Below are 20,707 nucleotides of genomic sequence, written 5' to 3' on the forward strand. Positions count from 1 at the left end.
GGTGAAATTACGATTCAAACGGACAACTATCTGTAAGTTTTCTATCTTTTAGAAGGTCGGCACGAGAGGTAACTTTTCCTCCATTTGGTCTTTGATCTACCAAACAACTGTGCCGAAAACACCATCTTTCTGAGTAAAGTGGAGCTTCGTGGTCGTTCGGTTAGCGTTACCAAGCGTGTAACCGCACCATGCTATCCACTGGTGCATGTAATGTATGTCGTGTCCATGGTCTAGTGTTAAGTTCTGTTCAGTCTGTACAGCCTCTGGCTGAGGACGGTGTCCCGTGTCTTGTTAATCGGGATCCTGAGCTACATGAGATTAAAAATTTACATGCTCACTAGCGCCTCCTAGTGGTGGCATTTGAAATCAAACTGTCACTGTTCTATAAGCTCTTGATATACCAAACATCTTTGCCGAAGACGCTATCTTTCTAAGTAATAAGAGTCCAGAGATACATAATATATAATATTTACGTGCTCACTAGCGCCGCCAAGTGATGAAATTTCAAATTTCAAATCATCCGTAAGTACTTGACCTACCAAACAACTTTGTCGAAGACACCATCTTTCTAAGTTATCAGGTTCCCGAGATACATAGGATATAAAGTTTATTTGCTCACTAGCGCCACCTATTGGTGGAATTTCCAATTGAACGGTCAATAATCTGTAAGCCGTTTACCTACCAAACAACTTTGCCGAAGACACCATTTTTCTAAGACATCAGGATCCTGAGATATAAGATATAACATGAAATTGCTCACTAGCGCTGCCTAGTGGTGAAATTTCAAATTAAACTGCGAATCATCCGTAAGTCCTTGATTTACCAAACAACTTTGTCAAAGACACCATCTTTCTAAGTAATCAGGATCCCGAGATACATAGGATATAAAGTTTATTTGCTCACTAGCGCCGCCTAGTGGTGGAATTTCCAATTAAACGGCCAATAATCTGTAAGCCGTTGACTTACCAAACAACTTTGCCGAAGACACCATCTTTCTAAGACAACAGGATCCTGAAATATAAGATATAACATGATATTGCTCACTAGCGCCACCTAGTGGACGTATTACGAATCAACTTTGTCAGCATCAAGTAGCCCATGAAATTTACAACAACTTTGCCAAAGACAGTCCTCCTCTAAACAATTATGGTCCTTAGATATTTCAGAGTGTATGGGTGTTGTACAAAGTACAACGCGCGACTGCTCGCGTTACAAAAATTGGCGCGAGTACTGAAAGGTTAACTCCTTCCCCAGAAAAAGTTACGCATTCTTTCGACAGTTGGATGTCGCCTGCCGAAATTTCGATCTTTCGAAAATCACGTTGTTGAAGAGTTCGTACAGTAACTTGGTCCCTGCTTGATCCTGGAATTTGTTGATTTATGGTGTTTCCGCCCATGTCATCATCTCCAGTTCTTTCACCGGTCCTTTTAGTACTGTTAACCTCTTCAATTTGACGCTGAGTCCTTCCAGTATTAGGGATTTCACTTGTACCTGGGACTTTCTGATTAGTGATGGTATTCACTTCATCGTCACCAGTTTGAGAAGTCTTACTGTTAGCCTCAACGCTTTCACTAACTTCGACGTCCATCGTATCAGTGTCAACTTTTTTTGGGAGTTTTTTCCTAATCGGAGCATTCCCAAATTTGTAATCCAAAACAAATTCACATTCCTTCAATGTTTTCATAGATACTGCATCAACGCTAAATGTAAGTTCTACATGGCGTTTATTAATGATCTTTCTCAAAAATATTTTCCAGCTGTCAACTACTAAGCCATCATTCTGAGACTCCAGAAGAGCAAAAATTTCTTCATTGCTATCTTCGGCGCTCATTGGAAAAAAGCCAATTAAAGTTTCCGGTTGTGGAATTTGATTCTCATCAACCGCAACAAGTTCCGCACCCTCCCAAGGAGTTATGTTTGAAATTGTATTCTTTAGCCAGTCAGATGTTTCCTGGTTTTTACAAATTATGATTAGGTAGCCAGGCCTAATCAAGCAGTTTCCAAATTTGGGTTTAATCTTTTCTTTGCGTTGATGGATCACATTACTGAGGACAGCTTTCTGTATTGCCATCAACTGCTCAAACGTAAGTTCTGTGTTCGGGTAGTCCTTTGGCAATATGCCTACCTTCACACTAGTTAGAGCTTCCTTGTAGGATGGTTTGTTTCTGCCCTCTGTACTTTTGGACTGTCCAGAAGGTCCCGCCCCACATTGCTCCAAACGATGCTGCACCGATTTCCCACCCATAGGCAGTTTTGATCCCGAGGGACGAACCTGCTTCTTTGGGCGCGGGTTTTCACCACTCGACTCACTATTTCGAAACCTTTTAGCAGGATCTAAATTTGGAGCTTCCAAGGGTATGAATGCAAGACGTCGAGCTTCATCAGGCTCGACCCCACTATCAACCAAACGTTTAAATCGTTTTTTGCCAGCCCCACTCAGTTGTTTCATCAATTTTCCATCCAGTTTTGAACCACTGTGGTCCTGCCTGGATGAAGATGCATCAATATTCACTGGAAGTAAAGTAACGTTTATATCATCATCATCATCCGAGCCACTAACATCTTTTTCATCATCGCCTCCTTTACCTTGCCTTTCCTGGCGAGGTGTATTCAGAATCGACGAGGAGCAAGAGAGTGAATCTTCGTCCGATTGATATGGCAGATTTTCCTCTTCAACATCCATTCCATTCATCGCTATAGCCTAATCTGGAATAAGTTGTTAGCAAAAAAAAACACATCAGCACTGCAGCTCAAACTAACACTAACAAAAACAATCTGCTTCGAAAATCGAATAGCTTTTGATAGCAATTATCATTATCAGTTCACACTGCGTTCTCAGTTGTCCATGCATTCTATGTCTCGTCACCACCACTAATTGTATTTAACCACATGTAAAAACAGGCGGGCATGTGGCAAAGGTATCAATCCCGCCAGCCTCTATTGTTTTATTCACTATGCAGTTTGATCACAGCAAATTTTCACATCACTAATTCTCAAACTATATTGCAAAACTGCACCTACTTGCACTTTTTACACGATCTACTGCACTTAATCCACCGTTCAACAATCACTCGCGAATACCTTAATTCGATTTCAACGGTAATTTTCGGTCGACTTCTAGAGCAGAGAAAACCGCGCTATTGCAAGCTGACAGTGTTGTTTTGAACATCAGTGCAACAATAACAAAGTTAGAGTGCAGATCGTGGGATCAATCAAAATAAATTCTTGTCTAATTTTGCGGTATCAAAATTTACGTTTCTAAGTGAGTTTTAGTCGTCACGTAAGTACTCAAAGTGTCCGCACAGCATAAACTATCATGGTGCTATCATAGTTAAATTTCGGTGTAGTTTTATGTGCATAAGATCTATATATATAAAAATGAATTTCGTTCTGTCTGACCGCTATGGATTCGGAAACTACTGAACCGGTCGGCTTCAAATTTTGTATGCAGGGGGGTTCGGGACCGGGGAAGGTTCTGAGCCTGGTGTGAGACCTCTCCGGTCTCTGGAACGGGGGGCTCCTATACAGATGACTTGCTTGGGATAGGGACGTCCTGCATGTCAAAAAAAAAACACAGTAGGCAGGCAGTACGACGTTTGCCGGGACAGCTAGTGTATCATAAATTTAAGTCAGTGAGGGGAGACAGAGATCTGATAAACTTATACATTAACGTATAGAATACGTAAAAATAACGTATTCGTAACATATTTGAGCATAAAGGTTATAACTATGTGCTGATGATGTTTTACATATCATCTTGAATTGAAAGAAGACAACGATACACAAATCAAGTTTAATCAACGTGTTATTTACGTTGCTGTAACGTGTGGTGAGGTTGATGAGATTTTTACGTAGCTTGTTAATGACAAACATAGTTTAAACCTGATTTCAACATAAGATGTGTACAGATACAATTAAAATACTGCATTAAAACATCTTTTTCAAATTTCATTTTCAGAGATGTTTTCTGTGTTACTTGGGGCTGTTTACCATCATTGGATAACATGTTAACCCGCTGTTTCATCTTGCCCCACCCGTTTCAACTTACCCCGGTGTACCTTATCGTATATTTAGACGGAAAAAATCGATTTAACATGTTGCATGGAATCGCTGTAATCGGTTATATGTTTCTATATGGCCTCCATTTTAGTATGTTTATACCTGTTTTATGCTTTGAATACGATTTTTTCGGTGCTATATATGAGCGGCTAAAACATTTGCAATATCAATATAGCAACCAAATTGCTGGCTGAGATGATTCATGATGGTTTATTATTATAGGGTTCAACATATTAACGTATTATATATTTGGTAGTAGTTTTTTGACACTACACGATAAGAAAAAGTAACTCTAAAATGAGCAAGATTCACACAAATCTGAGCTTAAATGGGACAGCTTAAAAGATGCGATTTACTAACTTTTTGAGTTGTCCCTTTTGAGTTTTTGAGAAATGAGTTTTTTTGCTAGAAGTGACATGGGTGCTCAAAAAGGACGGAATCAATCGATGCCGTAATCGCTTGTTTTCAAATGGGAGCGTGAGATTACTGATGGCACACATTATACCCTATGATTTGAAATTTTCAGCCCCATCCAGTGTTACTAAATACATACGGACAAACCTTCTTCGAATGAAAATCAAATCTCAAGTGTCGAAACCGACTGCGTATTTCCCCTAGTACGATCCCAGCAATATTACACTGTTGATGTCATAACTGTTATGACCGAGATAGTCACAAGGGTGGTGTTGTGAGTAGGTACGTGTAGGGGGAACTCAAATTAAGGATCCCCTCGGGGGATCAATCTGGGCAGCATCAACAGAACATAAAAGATTACCGGAGATAGAACGAGAGAGATAGGGAGAAACGTAAACAAACGGGGTCATACTGGGCTAACGACGACGACAGGTTCGTTAGTGACTATCGGAGAGTACCAGTAGTAGAAGGTGTTGGAGGTGGTTTTAATTAAATTTTTCATAGTGCACTTGTTTTCACCAATCATTCGTTGAGGCGTAAACAGCGGAAGCTTTCGCAGCTTGGAGTCCGGTTAAGGGGGGGTTGGGTGGGGGTTAGGGATGTGTCTTACCTTCAACCATGACCGCACTATCCTCTGGCATACTACCGTTCTTCAGTCTTGAAGAGCGGCCCGCTTCGTGCTGGTTGGCCGTGGTTATTATCCTTCGTGCCTGTCGTCAATGTCTCGATATTTCTTCGACGTGTGGGAGATACGTTGAAACCACTTAAGTTGCGAGTTGAGTAACCCTTTCAACTGCGCTCGGGTTCCGGGTAACGATTTATCCGAATCAATATTCTATAAACATTCCCCCATTATCGACGGAGAGCTCACTACTTGAGGGTTAGGCACACGCGTTATAGACAACAGACGAAGCGAATATCATCTGCTGCCTAGCTATAAATTCAAGACACGATTGCTGGAGGCGATGGCGATAGCTACTGACGAGTATCGATCACATTGACGATGTGAGCATGGTTTATATTCCATAACATAAGAACAGCCAGAAAGCACTTAAATCCTGAACGTCACTCGCGACAGACTGATTGTCGCAACATCCACAAAGAGGCAACCGAAATAACTAATAGGTATTTTCCACTTTTCCTCTGAACAACAGGGGTGTTCACATTTCCACCCACCCGAAACAAAAGGCTCAGTGCCTTTCAGTAAATCGAACTGACTTCATACGCAAATGATATGTTGCAATCACCATTTAGAGCCACTCCAAACGGAGGGTGACTTTTCATTCAACCGAAGAAAAAACTCACTCATCCTCTTAACTTATCCGAAAATTTTCACAACACTAATCCCGAAAGAGGGTCATCTACCACAGACCTAGAACAGAGATTCTGCTAAGCCTTCCCCTCGAACAGGGAAATAGTCCTCCTTTCTCACAGGCTGCGACTCAATTCCAGCAATACACAATCCATTCTCTTCCTTCCTGCAGCTATCAACACAAAGCATGGACGAAAAAAATCGCGAAGTCCCGTTGGGTATCCTAAACGCAAACGAGACCCAAAACACTCGCGAGGACCAGCTGGCTCCAGTTTCGAATGTAAACTAAACGCACCACCAAAGACCAGCCTGAGCTTTTCCATACATTCTACCAGCCGGACCTGGGGATCCCTGCATTCGATAATAGGCATTACTTGTTTTCCCCACATATTTTCTCTATCTCTCAATTATCCTTTCCCACCAGCAGGCTCGACGACACAAAGAAAGAGAACCGAGCTTAAGAGAACAAACCCAAACAGCGGAAAAAGCTCTCTCCCACTCTCCCCAAACAAACGGAAAGCTCCCGCCGAAAGCTCCCCATCGCAACTAGGGCACTGCGAAACAACGACCTGTGGGAAAAAGCACAACCCGACTGGAGGACCCGAGCTGGACCCGGAAAATCGGAAAATCGAGAGTGAAAGCGCAGTGCAGTGGGAAGCTTTTCTCTTCTCTCCAGCACCACCAGTTAGACCAAGAGTCAGACTGTTGATAGCAAAGCTCTGTCTCCCGTGTGTATTGTTGCATCTCGGAGGAAAAGCGCTTTTCCCACCCGCTGTCGATGCGACGGCCGGAAAACTGTTTGCCGTTCGTTGCCTCCGCCGTCGACGTCGCCGGTTCGGCTTATCTCCAAACAGCGGGGAAAACAAATCAGCATTGACGTTCTTCTTTGTGCCTTCTGTAGCCAACGTCGTCGGGTGCTGCTGGTGGAGCTTAGTGGAGGCACTTTCCCGTACCGCACCACTCATCGTACATTTACTGGGTTGTGGGAAAATACTTATTGCTCTCTGTTGACGGTTGCTCGTGTGAGACTGGGCTGAACGAGGAATGGTTCGTTAAATTGAAATGTTCTTGTGTTTTGTTTATTTCAGCTGCGTGGGAGCTTTTCGTATGTTTCTTCAATGCTTGCACCGGAACACATTTTTAAATTTCTCCAGGAGATCTTATTTCAATTTCTTCAGAATTTTTAAAAAAATCGGTTATTTCTCCTGAAGTTAGTATGGTTTTTCTTTAATTCTTGCAGGAATTACACGGAACTCATTTGGAAAGTTGTTCAGGATCTTCTTTAAAAAAAGAAGAAAATATTCATGAAGAAATTCCAGAAAAAAAAAATCTAAGTAAATTGCAAAGAGTTCCTGAAAAGAAGACAATTTAGGATATATATCAGGAAGAATTTCAGGATTATCGATAAAATCACAGAAGAAACACTTATTTTTTATGAATTCCAGAACAAATTTTCAAGAGAGTTCTTGAAGGAATTCCTTTTAAAATTACTGAATAGGGTATCGCGCCACTTGGGCGGTGGCTTCTATATTCGTCTGTTTGCCACTATAACTCAGTCAATTTTGAACCAATTGACTTGAAATGTTGTACACGGGTAGATGCTATACCTATCTCACTGCATTCCAAAAATTGTGTCAATTGGTTCAAATTTGACTGAGTTATAGCGGGAAACAGACGAAAATAGAAGCCACCGCCCAAGCGGCGCGATTCCCTACTTCCTAATAAACTCCAGGAGCAATATCCAAAAATTTTACTGAAGATATTTCCGAATTATTTTTTGGAAAAAAAATCCTAAAGAAACTCCTACATGCATATTTGTTGAAACTTTTTGAGGAACTGCCAAAAAGTATACCCAAAAGATATTCTGAAAACAATGTACGGAACACTGAATGCATTTTCGAAAGAAACTGCTTAAGAAATTTCAAAATGAACGCCTAGAGAAATTTCCAAAATGTTCTTAACTAGCCTCAGGGTTTTTTTTTTTTACTTCTGCAGGAGCTACCGGAAAAAAAATGGCGCTGGATTTCCCACAAAAAATCAGGTAGAATTTGTGTTATGGAGTTCCTACATCCTGTAAGAATTTTAGAAGAGATTGGTTTTCGTTTTCCAAAGAACCATTCGGGACTTCCAAATTAACTCATTGGAGATTCCTGAAAGAATTTTTGGAGAAGTACACTAGTTTTTGTTATGTTTCGACGAAGGCAAACTGATCGCTTTCTATATGTGTTTTTGTTATTATTTAAACTTAAATTTTGTCCACATTTTCTACTTTTTTGCCCATGGTAATATTGAATTTTCCCGAATATAATTCTCATGACTCCCGAAAAAAAATCGCAAATTCTGCGTAATTTCATAAAAAACGTTTTTCAAAAAATAATGTTTTTTTTTAATAAAAGGCCTTTTTTGGAAAATATTTTTTAAACCAGAAATTACAACACTTTTTATACGGTTTGCATTCTCCATGTAGTCTAACGAATTGTTTAAAATATTGCTGAAGACAGCTAATCAATAGGACAAATCGTTCCCGAGTTATATTTTTTTGGAAAAAGTCAATGATATTTTTCTGATGTCCTTTTTTTATCTGTATTAACGAGATTTTTAGCCCTAGGCTAGTTCATCTCGGGACCCACGCTTTACTTCCCTTCCGAAGGAAGAACTCACATTTTGCGAGTTTGTCGGGAGTGGGATTCGATCCCAGGTCCTCGGCGTGATGGTCAAGAGTTCTAACCATCACACCAGGTCCGCTCCCCATTCTAATGTCCTTCTCAAAAGTAACGCTAGTGTCAAATGTCTGAAGCTTCCGCTTGGAAAATCAATGAGGATCTAGATGCTATATCCAAATGGGCAACACAAAATAAACTCACACTAAATGCAAGTAAATCACATGCTATGTTTATCAGTACTGTTAACTCTAACTATATAAAACCTGAAATAAAACTAAACAATGTTCTTCTTAAATATGTAGAATCTGCAATGAGCCTGGGTGTCAATATCAGATCTAATTTTGAATGGGACTCATTTATCCCAAATCAATGTGGTAAAATATATGCAAAACTGCGAACACTACAGTTAAGTGCTTCGTACCTCAAATCAGAGATAAAACTGAAACTTTTCAAAAGCCTTATTTTGCCTCATTTTATTGGATGCGATCTATGGCTTATGCAAACATCTGTAAGAGTTTTACAAAAAATGCGTGTCGCACTTAATTCGTGTGTACGTTTTGTTTATGGTCTCGATAGAATTTCCCATGTATCCCATTTACAGCATCGTCTTTTGGGCTGCACTTTTGATAACTTCTGCAAGATAAGATGTTGTCTATTTATGTTTAACCTTGTAAACAATAAAATGCCTGGCTATTTATATGAAAAACTGACTGCTTTCCGAGGAAGTCGTTCAAGAAAATTCGTGATTCCACGTCATCGCACGGCTAAATATGGGGATTCGTTTTTCGTGAGAGGTGTCGCATTCTGGAATTCTTTACCTAATGACATAACCGTAATTGAATCTAGTGGGCAAGCAACCTTTAGAAGGAGAGTATTTGAGCACTATGAAAGTAATAATCGATAATTAGTTATACATATATTGATGTTGTTAATTGCCAAAATCATATCAAATCGTATACTTAACGTCAAATCCACCATTTTCGAAACATGTAACATAATAAGATGTATGTCTTGAGTTACGGAATTGAATAAATAATAATAATAATAATAATAAAACGGCATACTGGTGATGCAAGTTATTTGTTTTGATCATGAAAAGTGATTATGCAAAATTTCAGATAAAAAAACACAAATGTTGAATTAAAAGAAAACAATTACCCACAGCCCACACGGCGATGAAGAAAACTAATTTTTGGTAGAAATACTCCTTTGGTAGCTGTCGAATGAGTTATTGAAATGATTGCTTGTAGCATATAATCTGCAAAAAAAATCCCAAAGAGCTTTTATAGGAACTGTCGAAAAAAAACTTTTGCAAGCTTTTTGAATAATTTTCTGGTGAAAAGTCCCAATAACTTCTACAAGAATTTCCGAAAAACTTGGAGGAACTTTTGATGAAATTCCTTGTAGATTCCCCGAAAAGCTCCAGGAGAAAAAATCCTGAAGGAACTCCTAGAGGAATGTCCATAAGAACCTCCGTAAGAACGCCTAGAGATAATCCCAAAAGAACTTCTAGCGGAGTTTCCGAATTTACTTCCGAAGGGTTTTCAAATTAATTTTTGATAGAAACCCAGAATGTTTGTTTAGAAAAATCCGCAAAAAAATGTTTGGTGACTATCCAGCTCCCCAGCTAACCAGTTATCGTATATGAATGTATAAAAAATATCGTATCGTCGTCGCAAGCATGGCAGAAAGTGCATATCATGATTATTATTGATTGATATACGACTTTGCGTATATAATCGTATATGGTGTTGTAAAAAGTCACACTCTATCGGATTTAATCGTATACACCGACACCAGCGTATGATACAAGATTGGTGCAAGAATTTCAATATTATCGTAAATCAATTCATGCAAAATCTAAATATGTGTCGTAATCAAAATCGCTATGAAAACTATCTGGTATCGCATTAGAGTTTCTAAATAGCATCCACTTTAGTGCGTATATGGCTGTATTCTGCAGTGTATACGATTTTGAAAATGGTATACATATGCGTATTATTCAATTGCAACTAGAATATACACATGAAATTGTTAGCTGGGTCCGGGAGGAGCTTTAGAAAAATTCTGAAAAAAAGTCATATAGTAAGCCAAGAATACTTTGCTAGAAGAATTTCCGAAGGATTCCCGTGAAGAAATCCGAAGAAATTGCTGGGAGAATTGATAAAGTACACTCTGAAATTTACCAAATGAATTGTGGAATAGACTTCTGGATGAACTTTTCGAGGAACTGTCGAAGGAACTTTTGTTGGAATTCTCTCAAAAACTCCTTGAATGAATTTCCTAAGAAATTTCAGTAGGAACTACTAAAAGATCTCTTGACGAGATTTCCAAAGAAACTGCCCGAAAAATTTTCAAAAGTACTTCTAGAAAAAAACATGGAGAAACTAGTGCAAGAATTAATAAATTAGTTCATACAGGAATTTCAAAATTTTTCCCTGGAGGAAGTCCGTACGGACTTCCAGAAGAAATCCTAGAATTAAAAAAACATTCTGCAGAAATTTCCGTTTAAAGCTGAAGGAACTGCAGAAGGCACTTCTAGAGAAATTCTCGATGCAAAATTTTTCAGAAACAGCCGTAGGAATTTATGAAACATTTTTAGAAGGATCTCCACTAAAAATATCCAGAGAATTTGTTGAAGAAGTTTCTGAAGGTGCTTTTATGGAGGAACTCGAAAAGATAATTCTGAAGGAACTCCTGGAGATGTTTTCCAACACATCGATAAATATCCTTAGCAACTCCTAGATGAAATTCCAGAGAAGTTTTCGCAAGGAAGAATTCCTGAAGTAACTGCGTAATGAAAAATAAATTCACGATATCTTGCAATAATCTTTAGATACCCGGAAGGACCCCAAGATCATCCAACATCTATGTCACAGACAACAAGCGAATGAATGAGTCGGAACTCGGAAGGTATCACACTGACTTCGTCGACTGCCAGTCCAAATTGAAGAAGATCGACGTAGATCAACCAGAAATGCAGTGAATACCAGATCTCAACGGATAAACTGATCATCGACTTCAGTGCAGTATACGAAATTATCAACGGATCAGAGCCATTAATAATCATGAACGGCTTTCCCGGGAAACTGGCCAGACCGAGCAAAGGTTTCGGGTGAACTTTGCAGTTCATTCGAATCTCTCCGAAGAATTAAAGACAAAGGGAATGAGTCTCATAACTACTTTTTCTATATTATCCAAGGAAGTGTAATGCGATGAACATTGTGTCACCCAGTCAGTTTATTTGATTTGCGGATGACATGAACTGGACATTATTGCCAGAAAATTCGGAATGGTAGAGCTGTACACGAAACAGCAAAAGTCGGAGTGTTGGTGAAAGCGACAAAAACAAAGTCGTGCCTACAGTGACAAAACATGTTGCAAGAATGGACAGCAACCCTATAAATTGAATGGATTGGTATAAGAAAGCGTGGGACGTAGAGAGGCAGATGGGTAAAACAGGTGGAGGAAGATCTAGCGAACCTTGAGTGTAACCAATAATGTTCAAAAGCTGTACATAGCCGCAATCCAAGAGATATGATGGCAAATTGGCATATCACTAAATTATTGAATCAACTTCCTATATTTTTAAAATCAATATTACGTTGTGATCGTCAGTACTATGTTCCTAATTGGTGCAATACAATGTAATGCCTGGCATATGCGAAACAAAATAGAAGCCAATTTCTCGCTCGATTCCCAATTGAATATACGTCCACATAAAACTTTGATACGCTTCACATATCGCCATTCTTGAAAATCATCAGGCGAAAGTAAAAGCATCCATATGAATGAAGAAAGATACAGAAGAAAAAAATATATATTCATCGCGAATGTGCAATTTTGCTTTATGTTTCTGGAATGCATTTCCTCCCACGTTCAGTGCTTCCTTTTCCCTTAAAGTAAAAAGTCCAGCACGTTTTCTTCGCTTTGTATCCAACCCTTTTCCGTGAGCGAAGACTTCAGTCATCCAGCAGCACCGAGCGCACAGAAGACATTCCATTCAGAAGCACACGAGCGTGAAAATCGTCTCCTCAGTCAGTGCCACGGCCGTCGCGTTGGTCGATCCCACATCAGACTGGAAAACATAAAATGAAAAACTCATCTCCTGAATAACCAAGAAATCAAATCCGAAAAAAAAAAAGAACCGAAAGTTGACGTCTGACAAAGTGAAACAGAATGCTCCAGCCAGCCAGCAGCTCGTTCCGGCCGGGTCGCATCAGCAACGCCACCCACGGTTCCAATGTGCAACGGTGAAAACAAAAACCTACTCGCAACTCGTCATTGCCGTTGGAGTTTTTACTATATGGCGGCGGTGGTAATGGCTCGTCGTCGTATCTTCACACAATGGTTCTCACATACGGTGGTGTAGAATAATGAAATCCTCCTCACTCCAACGCGATGACGACGAAAGGACGACCAGCCGCGCACTTGACTCTTTGGGGGGACGGGACCCAGCATGCAACCCGAAACGGAACACCCAGAACATATTTCATTGTATTTATCATCCTGGGGTCTTGCCGGCGCAGCCCTGGTGGCATCCAGCCGCCGCCGGTTTTACTTGGCTTTGGAAGCGCGAAAAACTCTTGCCGCTATTATTATCTGAGCTTTTCTCATCCCACGTCTGTGTGGGTGTGGTTCACACACTATGTTCGTAACCTAGAAGAGCACAAAAAAGTTGACTAACGTGGAGACGGGATGTAACCTGGGCCTGCGTGGTCTACATATGAAGTGTGTTTTATGATCATGTTATAAAGCGTACTTCCGTGTGTTTTCTCACAGAATAAAGAACAAGCAGAAAAGTCATCTTCAACGTTTGTTATCCGGAAAATCCAGCGAAAAATTAAGAAAGTTACTAGCTGACTACACAGCGTAACAAAAATTAACTTTTTGTCTGTCTTAAGAGCAAACTTATGTGTCTCCGAAGGGTTTTGGGCCGCTGAATCCGAATCCGGGCTCAGATTTGCTCTAACACGTCACAATTTTGAGCTATACCTCAATTTATAGGGCAAAATATGCGATTTTGGGCTTTTTTGACTGCAAGTCATTAAACAAGGAAATATTTTTTTTAAGCAATCAAAAGGTTAATTGGTCAATTAACATCTAAATCAACGACTCATGCAAAATATTTCGTTTTACCAAATCGAATTTGATAGTTTTAAGCGATTTATGTTAGGTAGGATATTTCCCATACAAGTCACCCTCCAAAAGTTGCATGCAAGTTTTCATACTAACATAAACTGCTTAAATCTATCAAATTTGATTAGGTAAAACGAAATATTTTGCATGAGTCGTTAATTTAGATGTTAATTGACCAATTAACCTTTTGATTGCTTAAAAAAATATTTCCAAGCGTAATGGCTTGCAATCAAAAAAGCCCAAAATCGCATATTTTGCCCTATAAATTGAGGTATAGCTCAAAATTGTGACGTGTTGGAGCAAATCTGAGCCCGGATTCGGATTCAGCGGCCAAAAATCCTTCGGAGACACATAAGTTTGCTCTTGAGACAAAAAATGTTGCGCTGTGCTATGGGAAGCCTTGGGAAGGTGGATGCAATTGAATAGCAGCGTACCAAGACTTTTTATATTTTATTTGCTGCAATTTACAATTTAGAAATTCGCTCTTATAAGTTGATAAAAACATAGGAGATAAAAACAGCCATCTGGGCTGCAAAACGGTAAGTCGATAAAGAGAGCGTCCAACATAGTTGTACGGGTGCTTCCCAAAATCCATCAGCAAACCAGGTTTTATGGTGGTTAGCTATAAGCTGCAAATTGGTTTTTATTATTAATTTGTTCATAGTTTCTTAAGTTTTTAAAACTCACAATTTTTGGTGGAACACCTTTCGTTTTGGATCACGGCACCAAACTTTCGGACCACTCTGTACTATCGGCTGCATAAAACCGACTCATTGAAATTCTGAACACATGAACATCGATCTTAATGATACTTACAGCTCTTGACGATTGATCTTGAAACGCTAGTTAGATTCAATTTGCATGTGGTAGCACTTAGGCCTAAATATAAGATAACTTTGTAATTATATCGTACTAAATAGTTATTTCAGCGTATTTACCTTGCTATTACAATTTGATATGCACGAGTTCAATTCAATACTCAATTCTTCTATTTTTAAGAGTAACGCAAATTTAGCCTAAGTTTTAACATAGTTTAGATAGAATATTAAGCTTATCTATAGGGTGCGTTGATTAATTTTAAGAACGGAACTATTTTAGAAAGCTGTCTTAATTGCCTTGTGGATGACTTTCACTTTTCTCTCCCTTACATAATAGTCGCGGTATTCTGTTTTTATCTGGTCATCCGTTGGTCATTGTGATTTTCCGCGTGGTAGTGTGCAGCAGTTGGTGGCATTGTTCTTTGATGGACCACACGTAATTGCCTCATCGGCCACAATGAAGCTGCGGCGGGGATCCTCATCGTAACAATAGCTATGATCCTCACAAGTTCCTACCTCATGATTCCATGGGTCAAACGATGACAAAGACCGCCAGCTAAATTGGCAGTGCAGTCTGGACACTGTTGTCCATGAGATTTCAGCTAGATTTAGGAGGTACGACTCGAGCGTCTGTTCACCAAGGAGGTGCGGCTTAAACAGCGTTCTGGCATCTGGTGGCTGAGCATGAAATGCTCCACCACCGGAAGCTAAACCTTAAGGTGGCAGCCCCACCACGGTGGATAGGGGGCATCAGGACAGCAACCTACTATTCTCGAAACCCATAAAACGTGACAAGAAACCGCAAATAAAAGATTAGGTACGAACTGATTCGACGGCAACGACTTTTGGCGCGATACGACGGACAAGAATTGGACCTTGAAATGTATTAACCTTAGCTAGCCCAGCAGAGTAAACTTGCACAACTAGCCAATGAAGCATGCCGTATGAGGCTTGAGATCCTAGGACAGAGAGAAGCCCGTTGGCCGAATGGAGAACATAGACAGGCGTCGGGTCAAACTCTGCTATACTCTGCCCTACGAGGTGAACACGCTCATCATCATCGTGGAGTTGTTTCCTGCTCAGCACTCATGCTCATGCTGCGCTTATGAAGCGGGAACATTAATCATAGGATAAGCAAGATAAACTAGATTCAGAACACGGATTCGAAACCTTACCATGTTCCAATGTTGCGTGACGATCGATGCTCCCGAATTGCAAGACAAAGAGATCTTTTACAGTCAACTGAATGTTGTCGTGGATAAGATTCAAAAAGGTGATACAGGTATATCCCGATTTGGTGACCCTCGATTATATAGACCCTCGAGTACATGTACTTCGATTTTATGAAAAAAAAATGTACAAAAAACCGAGGTAAAATGTTTTTTGTAACTTTTTTTATTTGTATTTTTTTTTTAATATTTAAATTAGTTTAAAACTTTCAGTTTGAATTATGACGAACTGTAATACAGGCAGGGCGCAAAATTTTCGAGCAGACGAGCTGAAGTTCACCGTGCGCCAATTTTCATTCACTTGCCCGCATATTCATATTCAGCTGCTCGATACTCGTTTGTCAACTGAATGAAAGTCAATGAATATTTGTAAACATCTTACAAAGTGTTAAATTGCTGATAAATTATCAACGTTTCGATTACATTTAACGGTGCTTAACACAGATTTTTTCCCATTTGATTATTGCGGAGTGTTTTTAGAAGGAATCGTAGCCATAAACGTAGGTAATTATGAAGATGTTTCTCGATCGGCTTCATATTCAATGACTACGAATTGACTGACTTTGTGAAGAGGGAGAGCGAAAATGAATTTGTTTATTTTGAATATTCAGTGCAGAATCATTCAAATTCGTGCTGTTTTCAGTCAATGACTTTGAACATTTTGCGCCCTGAATACAGGGGGTTCCAACCTTTTGACAGGCGGAGCAGTTTATATCAATAAATTGTTTCGTGGAACACCCATAATAGCGCCAAAGCATACCTCATCCCGAGCAGGAATGAATAACTGACACATAACTGGAGGATAACAAAATCAGGTATCATACCAAGACAAGGTATTGGTCGGTTATCCAGGTATTGAAAATATCTTATTTTGGTATTTTGTAGGTATTGATAAAATACCTCAACGAGTTATTGGATTGGTATTGAGGACTGCTTGAGGTATTATTGAGTTATGGAAAAATCCCTTTTGTATTGAAAAATCATCGATTATTATTTAGGTATTACCATACCAGGGGTCATTATTCACGAGTTATGTATAGAATACACACCAGTTATTATTTTAGGTAATTTACCTCTTATGTAGGGCTACTTAATACCTCATTCAGGTTGTAGGTATTCGGTTTTCCATACCTGAGTTTGGTATTCTTCAGCTATTTTCTCCTGCTCGGGATGACATACTTAGATTTATATACAAATTAACCTTAATCTCATACTTCCCTTTCTGACTTCATCTTCTATGTATATAAAAATGCAGTGGCATACGTGGGACCGCGCATAACTCGCGAACGAAACGTCCGATTTGGGTCATCTTTGTTTTGTTCTGTTAGTTTTCACCCAAGGAAGGTTTATGAGCCGAAAAACATTCTAAAGTTGAGAGTTTTTGAAAATTTAGTTTTCAGACATTTTGAACGGAGACTTGGCTAGGGGCTTGAAACGTCAATAAACGCAGTAGGCAAGACAAAGTTTGCCGGGTACAGCTAGTTATTTATAAATATCTCTCGCTTTGTCGATAATCACGATGAGCGGAGTATATGAGTCGATTCTCTGGCGATATTTTTACAGAAAACATTACATTACATTGTTGGCGGATGCATGCATACCAATTAGCCAGACATATCCTCAAAGCTTTTTAAAAAAAACTTCTTTCAAGATTTCTTACAAATTCCTCACTGAGAATTGTAATATATTCCAGATATTATTGGTGGATGCCTTATACTATCTTGGCGTATACTCAGCTGACTGAATTCCAAAATTTATAGCAAATTCCACAAAAAAAGGCCATTGTTAAGCTTCGGCAGATTAGCGCTCTTCACTAGTACACTCCCAGGGATGAATTCATGGAGGAGTCTCTGAAGGAACCGCTTGAGCAATTCCTGAAGGAACAGCTGGAACAATTTCTGAAAGAATCTTTGTAACAACTTTTGAAGAAATTGCTGCTGAAATTGCTGAAATAATTCTAGGAGGATTGAAGAAGTATCTAAAGATATTTCCGAAAGTATCACTAAGGAAATTTAAGAAGGAATTAAAAATAATAATCTGAAGAAATAATCAAAATCAGAATCAAAATAATTTCTGAAACAAAAACAGAAATATTTTAATATTCATGGACGGATTTTCGGAAGAAATTACAGGAGAAATACATGAAGAAACACCTAACAATACCTAACAAACCCTATTGAAAATTAAAAAAAAAAAACAGATTAATCCACCTAGTGGTGATAGTGCCTTTCTCGTCGAATATGAACTCATGGTCTTTCCGTCGACGCAGTCAATCTTGCCTTAGAGTCAGTGATCAGCCCCAAATCTCTGTGCTTTGGTAACGTACGAGAAGGAGAATATTCTCATACCAGCGAACTGGGACTGTACCACCTACGAATTTCTGAATCCTGAGAATACTTTATTTAGAAAATAAAGAGTTTTGTCATGGTCATCATTGAATTGGAACACTTATTCCGACGTTATGTTCAATGTGTAGGCAGAACTGAAAGCATCAGTCCTTTCAATTGACTGCTTGACCATCTTCACTGGATGCTGATCCATACCAAGATGACAATTACAAGCCAGGATTTACCCTTTTTCACTGATCATTTTGAGGTCTCCGACAAAGTTTTTTCTGCACAGTTCAGACTATATTTTATTATCATTGGTTACAAGATTCATGTTCACAAGATTCAATTTTGCGCAGTAATTTTACATGCAAATAGGGATTAAAAACATGTTCGGAGCTGATGCGCTTAAATTTTAATTTTTCCATACAACGTTGACCCATCCTACTGTATATTTAAATCTCAGGAATCGAAAATGGTGTGATTTGATGAGATCGTTTTAGTTTTTGTAGGTTTTTGGTTCTCTTACAGATATGTGTATCGCTTGCATTGATTTAGTTCACTTTCGTAATTCCGCCGAAGCACCCAACGCTGCTTGTGCAACACCACCGGTAGCCTCTTATGTAGTCTGAGCCTATTTTTTTCTATTGCTTAAGAAACCTCCGGAAATGATTCCGGAACACTACCGGTATATTCAAGTGTGGTCTGAGCTTATGTTAATGATAACTGTTAATCAGGTTACACGGAACTAAAACGCTACTTCTGTGGACTGTGACTATTTTCTTATTATCCATGCATCAGGATATGTACTGACAAAAAGCGATTTAATGTAGCATGGGTTTGATTCACTTTTATATATGCCCACTTCCGGTGGCACAACCTTAACTGGTTCTGGAAAATTTACATGGTGCATTTTTACATTTGACCAATTCCGGCTGGACACTCGAAACGTTATCTGAGGCGATTTTCTTTAAAACCGTTCATCAGCTTGTCGTAAAAACCGCAATTTGATGAGTCGCATGCATGGGGTTCGATACCCTTCTACATTTGACCACATCCGGAGGGACACCGGGAACCGATTCCGGGACACTACCAGTTTTCCCAAGCATGATCTTAGATATTTTTTCTTGTTGACCGTTCATCAGGATACCTAAAAAGCCATTTGATGTGTTGCGAATATTGGTTTGGTTCTCTTTTACATGCGGCCACACCTCTTCAGCGACACACCGCGAACCGATTCCGGAACACTATCAGTAGTTTCTAATGTGGCCTTAGCTTATTCTTTTTGCTAATCGTACAATTAGGTTATCGAAAAGGTCACGATTTGATGTGTCACATGTATGAATTTGGCCACTTCCGGGATGCAATCGGTTCAGATATGGTCTGAGACTATTTTCATGGGTTTGGTTCATTTTTTTCATTTGGCCACTTTCGGTGGGATACCCGGAACCGGTTCCAGTATGCTACCGGTTCAGATATGATCTGAGACTATTTTCCTGCTTATCGTTCATCAGATTATAGAAAAAGCGGCGATTTAATGTGTCGCATGCATGGGTTTGGTTCACTTTTATATTTGGCCACTTCCGGTGGGATACCCGGAACCGGTCCCGGGATGCTATCGGTTCAGATATGGTCTTAGACTATTTCCCTGTTTACCGTTCATCAGGTTATAGAAAAAGCGGCGATTTAATGTGTCGCATGCATGGGTTTGTTGCAATATTATATCTGGCCCCTTCCTGGGGTACCGGTCCGGAACACCTAATTGGCCATAACTCCAGAACGGCTGGACCGATCTGAACCATTTTCAATAGGAAACAAAACAATGGAACAATATACCCCATCGAATTTACCATCGGTCGTTGAAATCGGTTGAGGTTTACTATCTCAAAATGAGGTGACCTTTTTGTACACATACACACACATACACACATACATACACACATACACACATACATACATACACACAGACATCATCTTATCTCGTCGAGCTGAGTCGATTGGCTCTATCCCATTTTCGTTTTTGGAGTGAACATATAGCCTTTGGGTACACCTTGGTGCACGAGAAAGGCAAAAATTGAAATTGGTCAAACGGTTAAAAAGTTATAGGACTCTAATTTTTTTTTATTTTTTTAAGAACAATAAAATAAATTAAATCTTAACTTATATTTTGCGTGACTTTGGAAAAATTTAATGTTTTATTTTTTTTTTAATCAGTTTGTTTATTTAAAAGGTTCTGGCGTGCGTAGCACTTTACGGAGCCGACTTCATCTTAGATCAATTTACAATAAAACATGTAGTATATTAAGTTCTATTATCTACAACAAATTAAAAAAATAAAAATAGCACAAAAAAATCAATCATGATAGAAGGTCATCTGGTTCAACGGAGTACCGGTGGCTTCAGCTATTCTTTTTTTATCCTCTTCAATTAGGTGGGAGTCGCATCAGACATGGTGGTTAAACTATTGCCACTGTCGCTCTAGGACGAGTTGGCTTTGTTCAGTTTTTTTTGTATCTGATCTATCACCAAGTCAGAATCTGGATCAGAGCGTTCACGCTTTGCTTCTGCATTCTTCGTTTTTGGTTGTATCTTGTTATTTGCTTTTTTGTTCGAACCGATCCATTAATGCTATCAGCATCGCTGTAATTTTCCTCTACTTTTTTCTCCATTTGATCGACTTTGAGCGCTATTGTTGTCGATCGTTGTTCATTCCCCTGCTGTTGATCGTGAAGAAGCGGACAAGACT

The 20,707-nt window shown here is 39.3% G+C and overlaps 1 protein-coding gene across 4 annotated transcripts in view; it reads right to left on the reverse strand.

The window, feature by feature from the left end:
- Positions 1-20,707, reverse strand: part of LOC109407440 (band 7 protein AGAP004871) — a 501,977-nt gene that overhangs the window by 175,335 nt on the left and 305,935 nt on the right. For 2 of the 4 annotated variants that reach the window (XM_062852803.1, XM_062852805.1), the window contains exon 1: positions 5,084-6,563. The exons of the other annotated variants lie outside the window; for them this stretch is intronic. In XM_062852803.1, coding sequence (XP_062708787.1) covers positions 5,084-5,114 — 31 coding nt within the window. In that variant the 5' untranslated portion in view covers positions 5,115-6,563. Of the gene's footprint in view, positions 1-5,083; positions 6,564-20,707 lie in introns of those variants that run through there. 4 annotated transcript variants of the gene reach the window in all.

This window comes from Aedes albopictus, chromosome 2, assembly GCF_035046485.1.
Source record: "Aedes albopictus strain Foshan chromosome 2, AalbF5, whole genome shotgun sequence".
In the NCBI taxonomy this organism is placed as follows: Eukaryota; Metazoa; Arthropoda; class Insecta; order Diptera; family Culicidae; genus Aedes; species Aedes albopictus.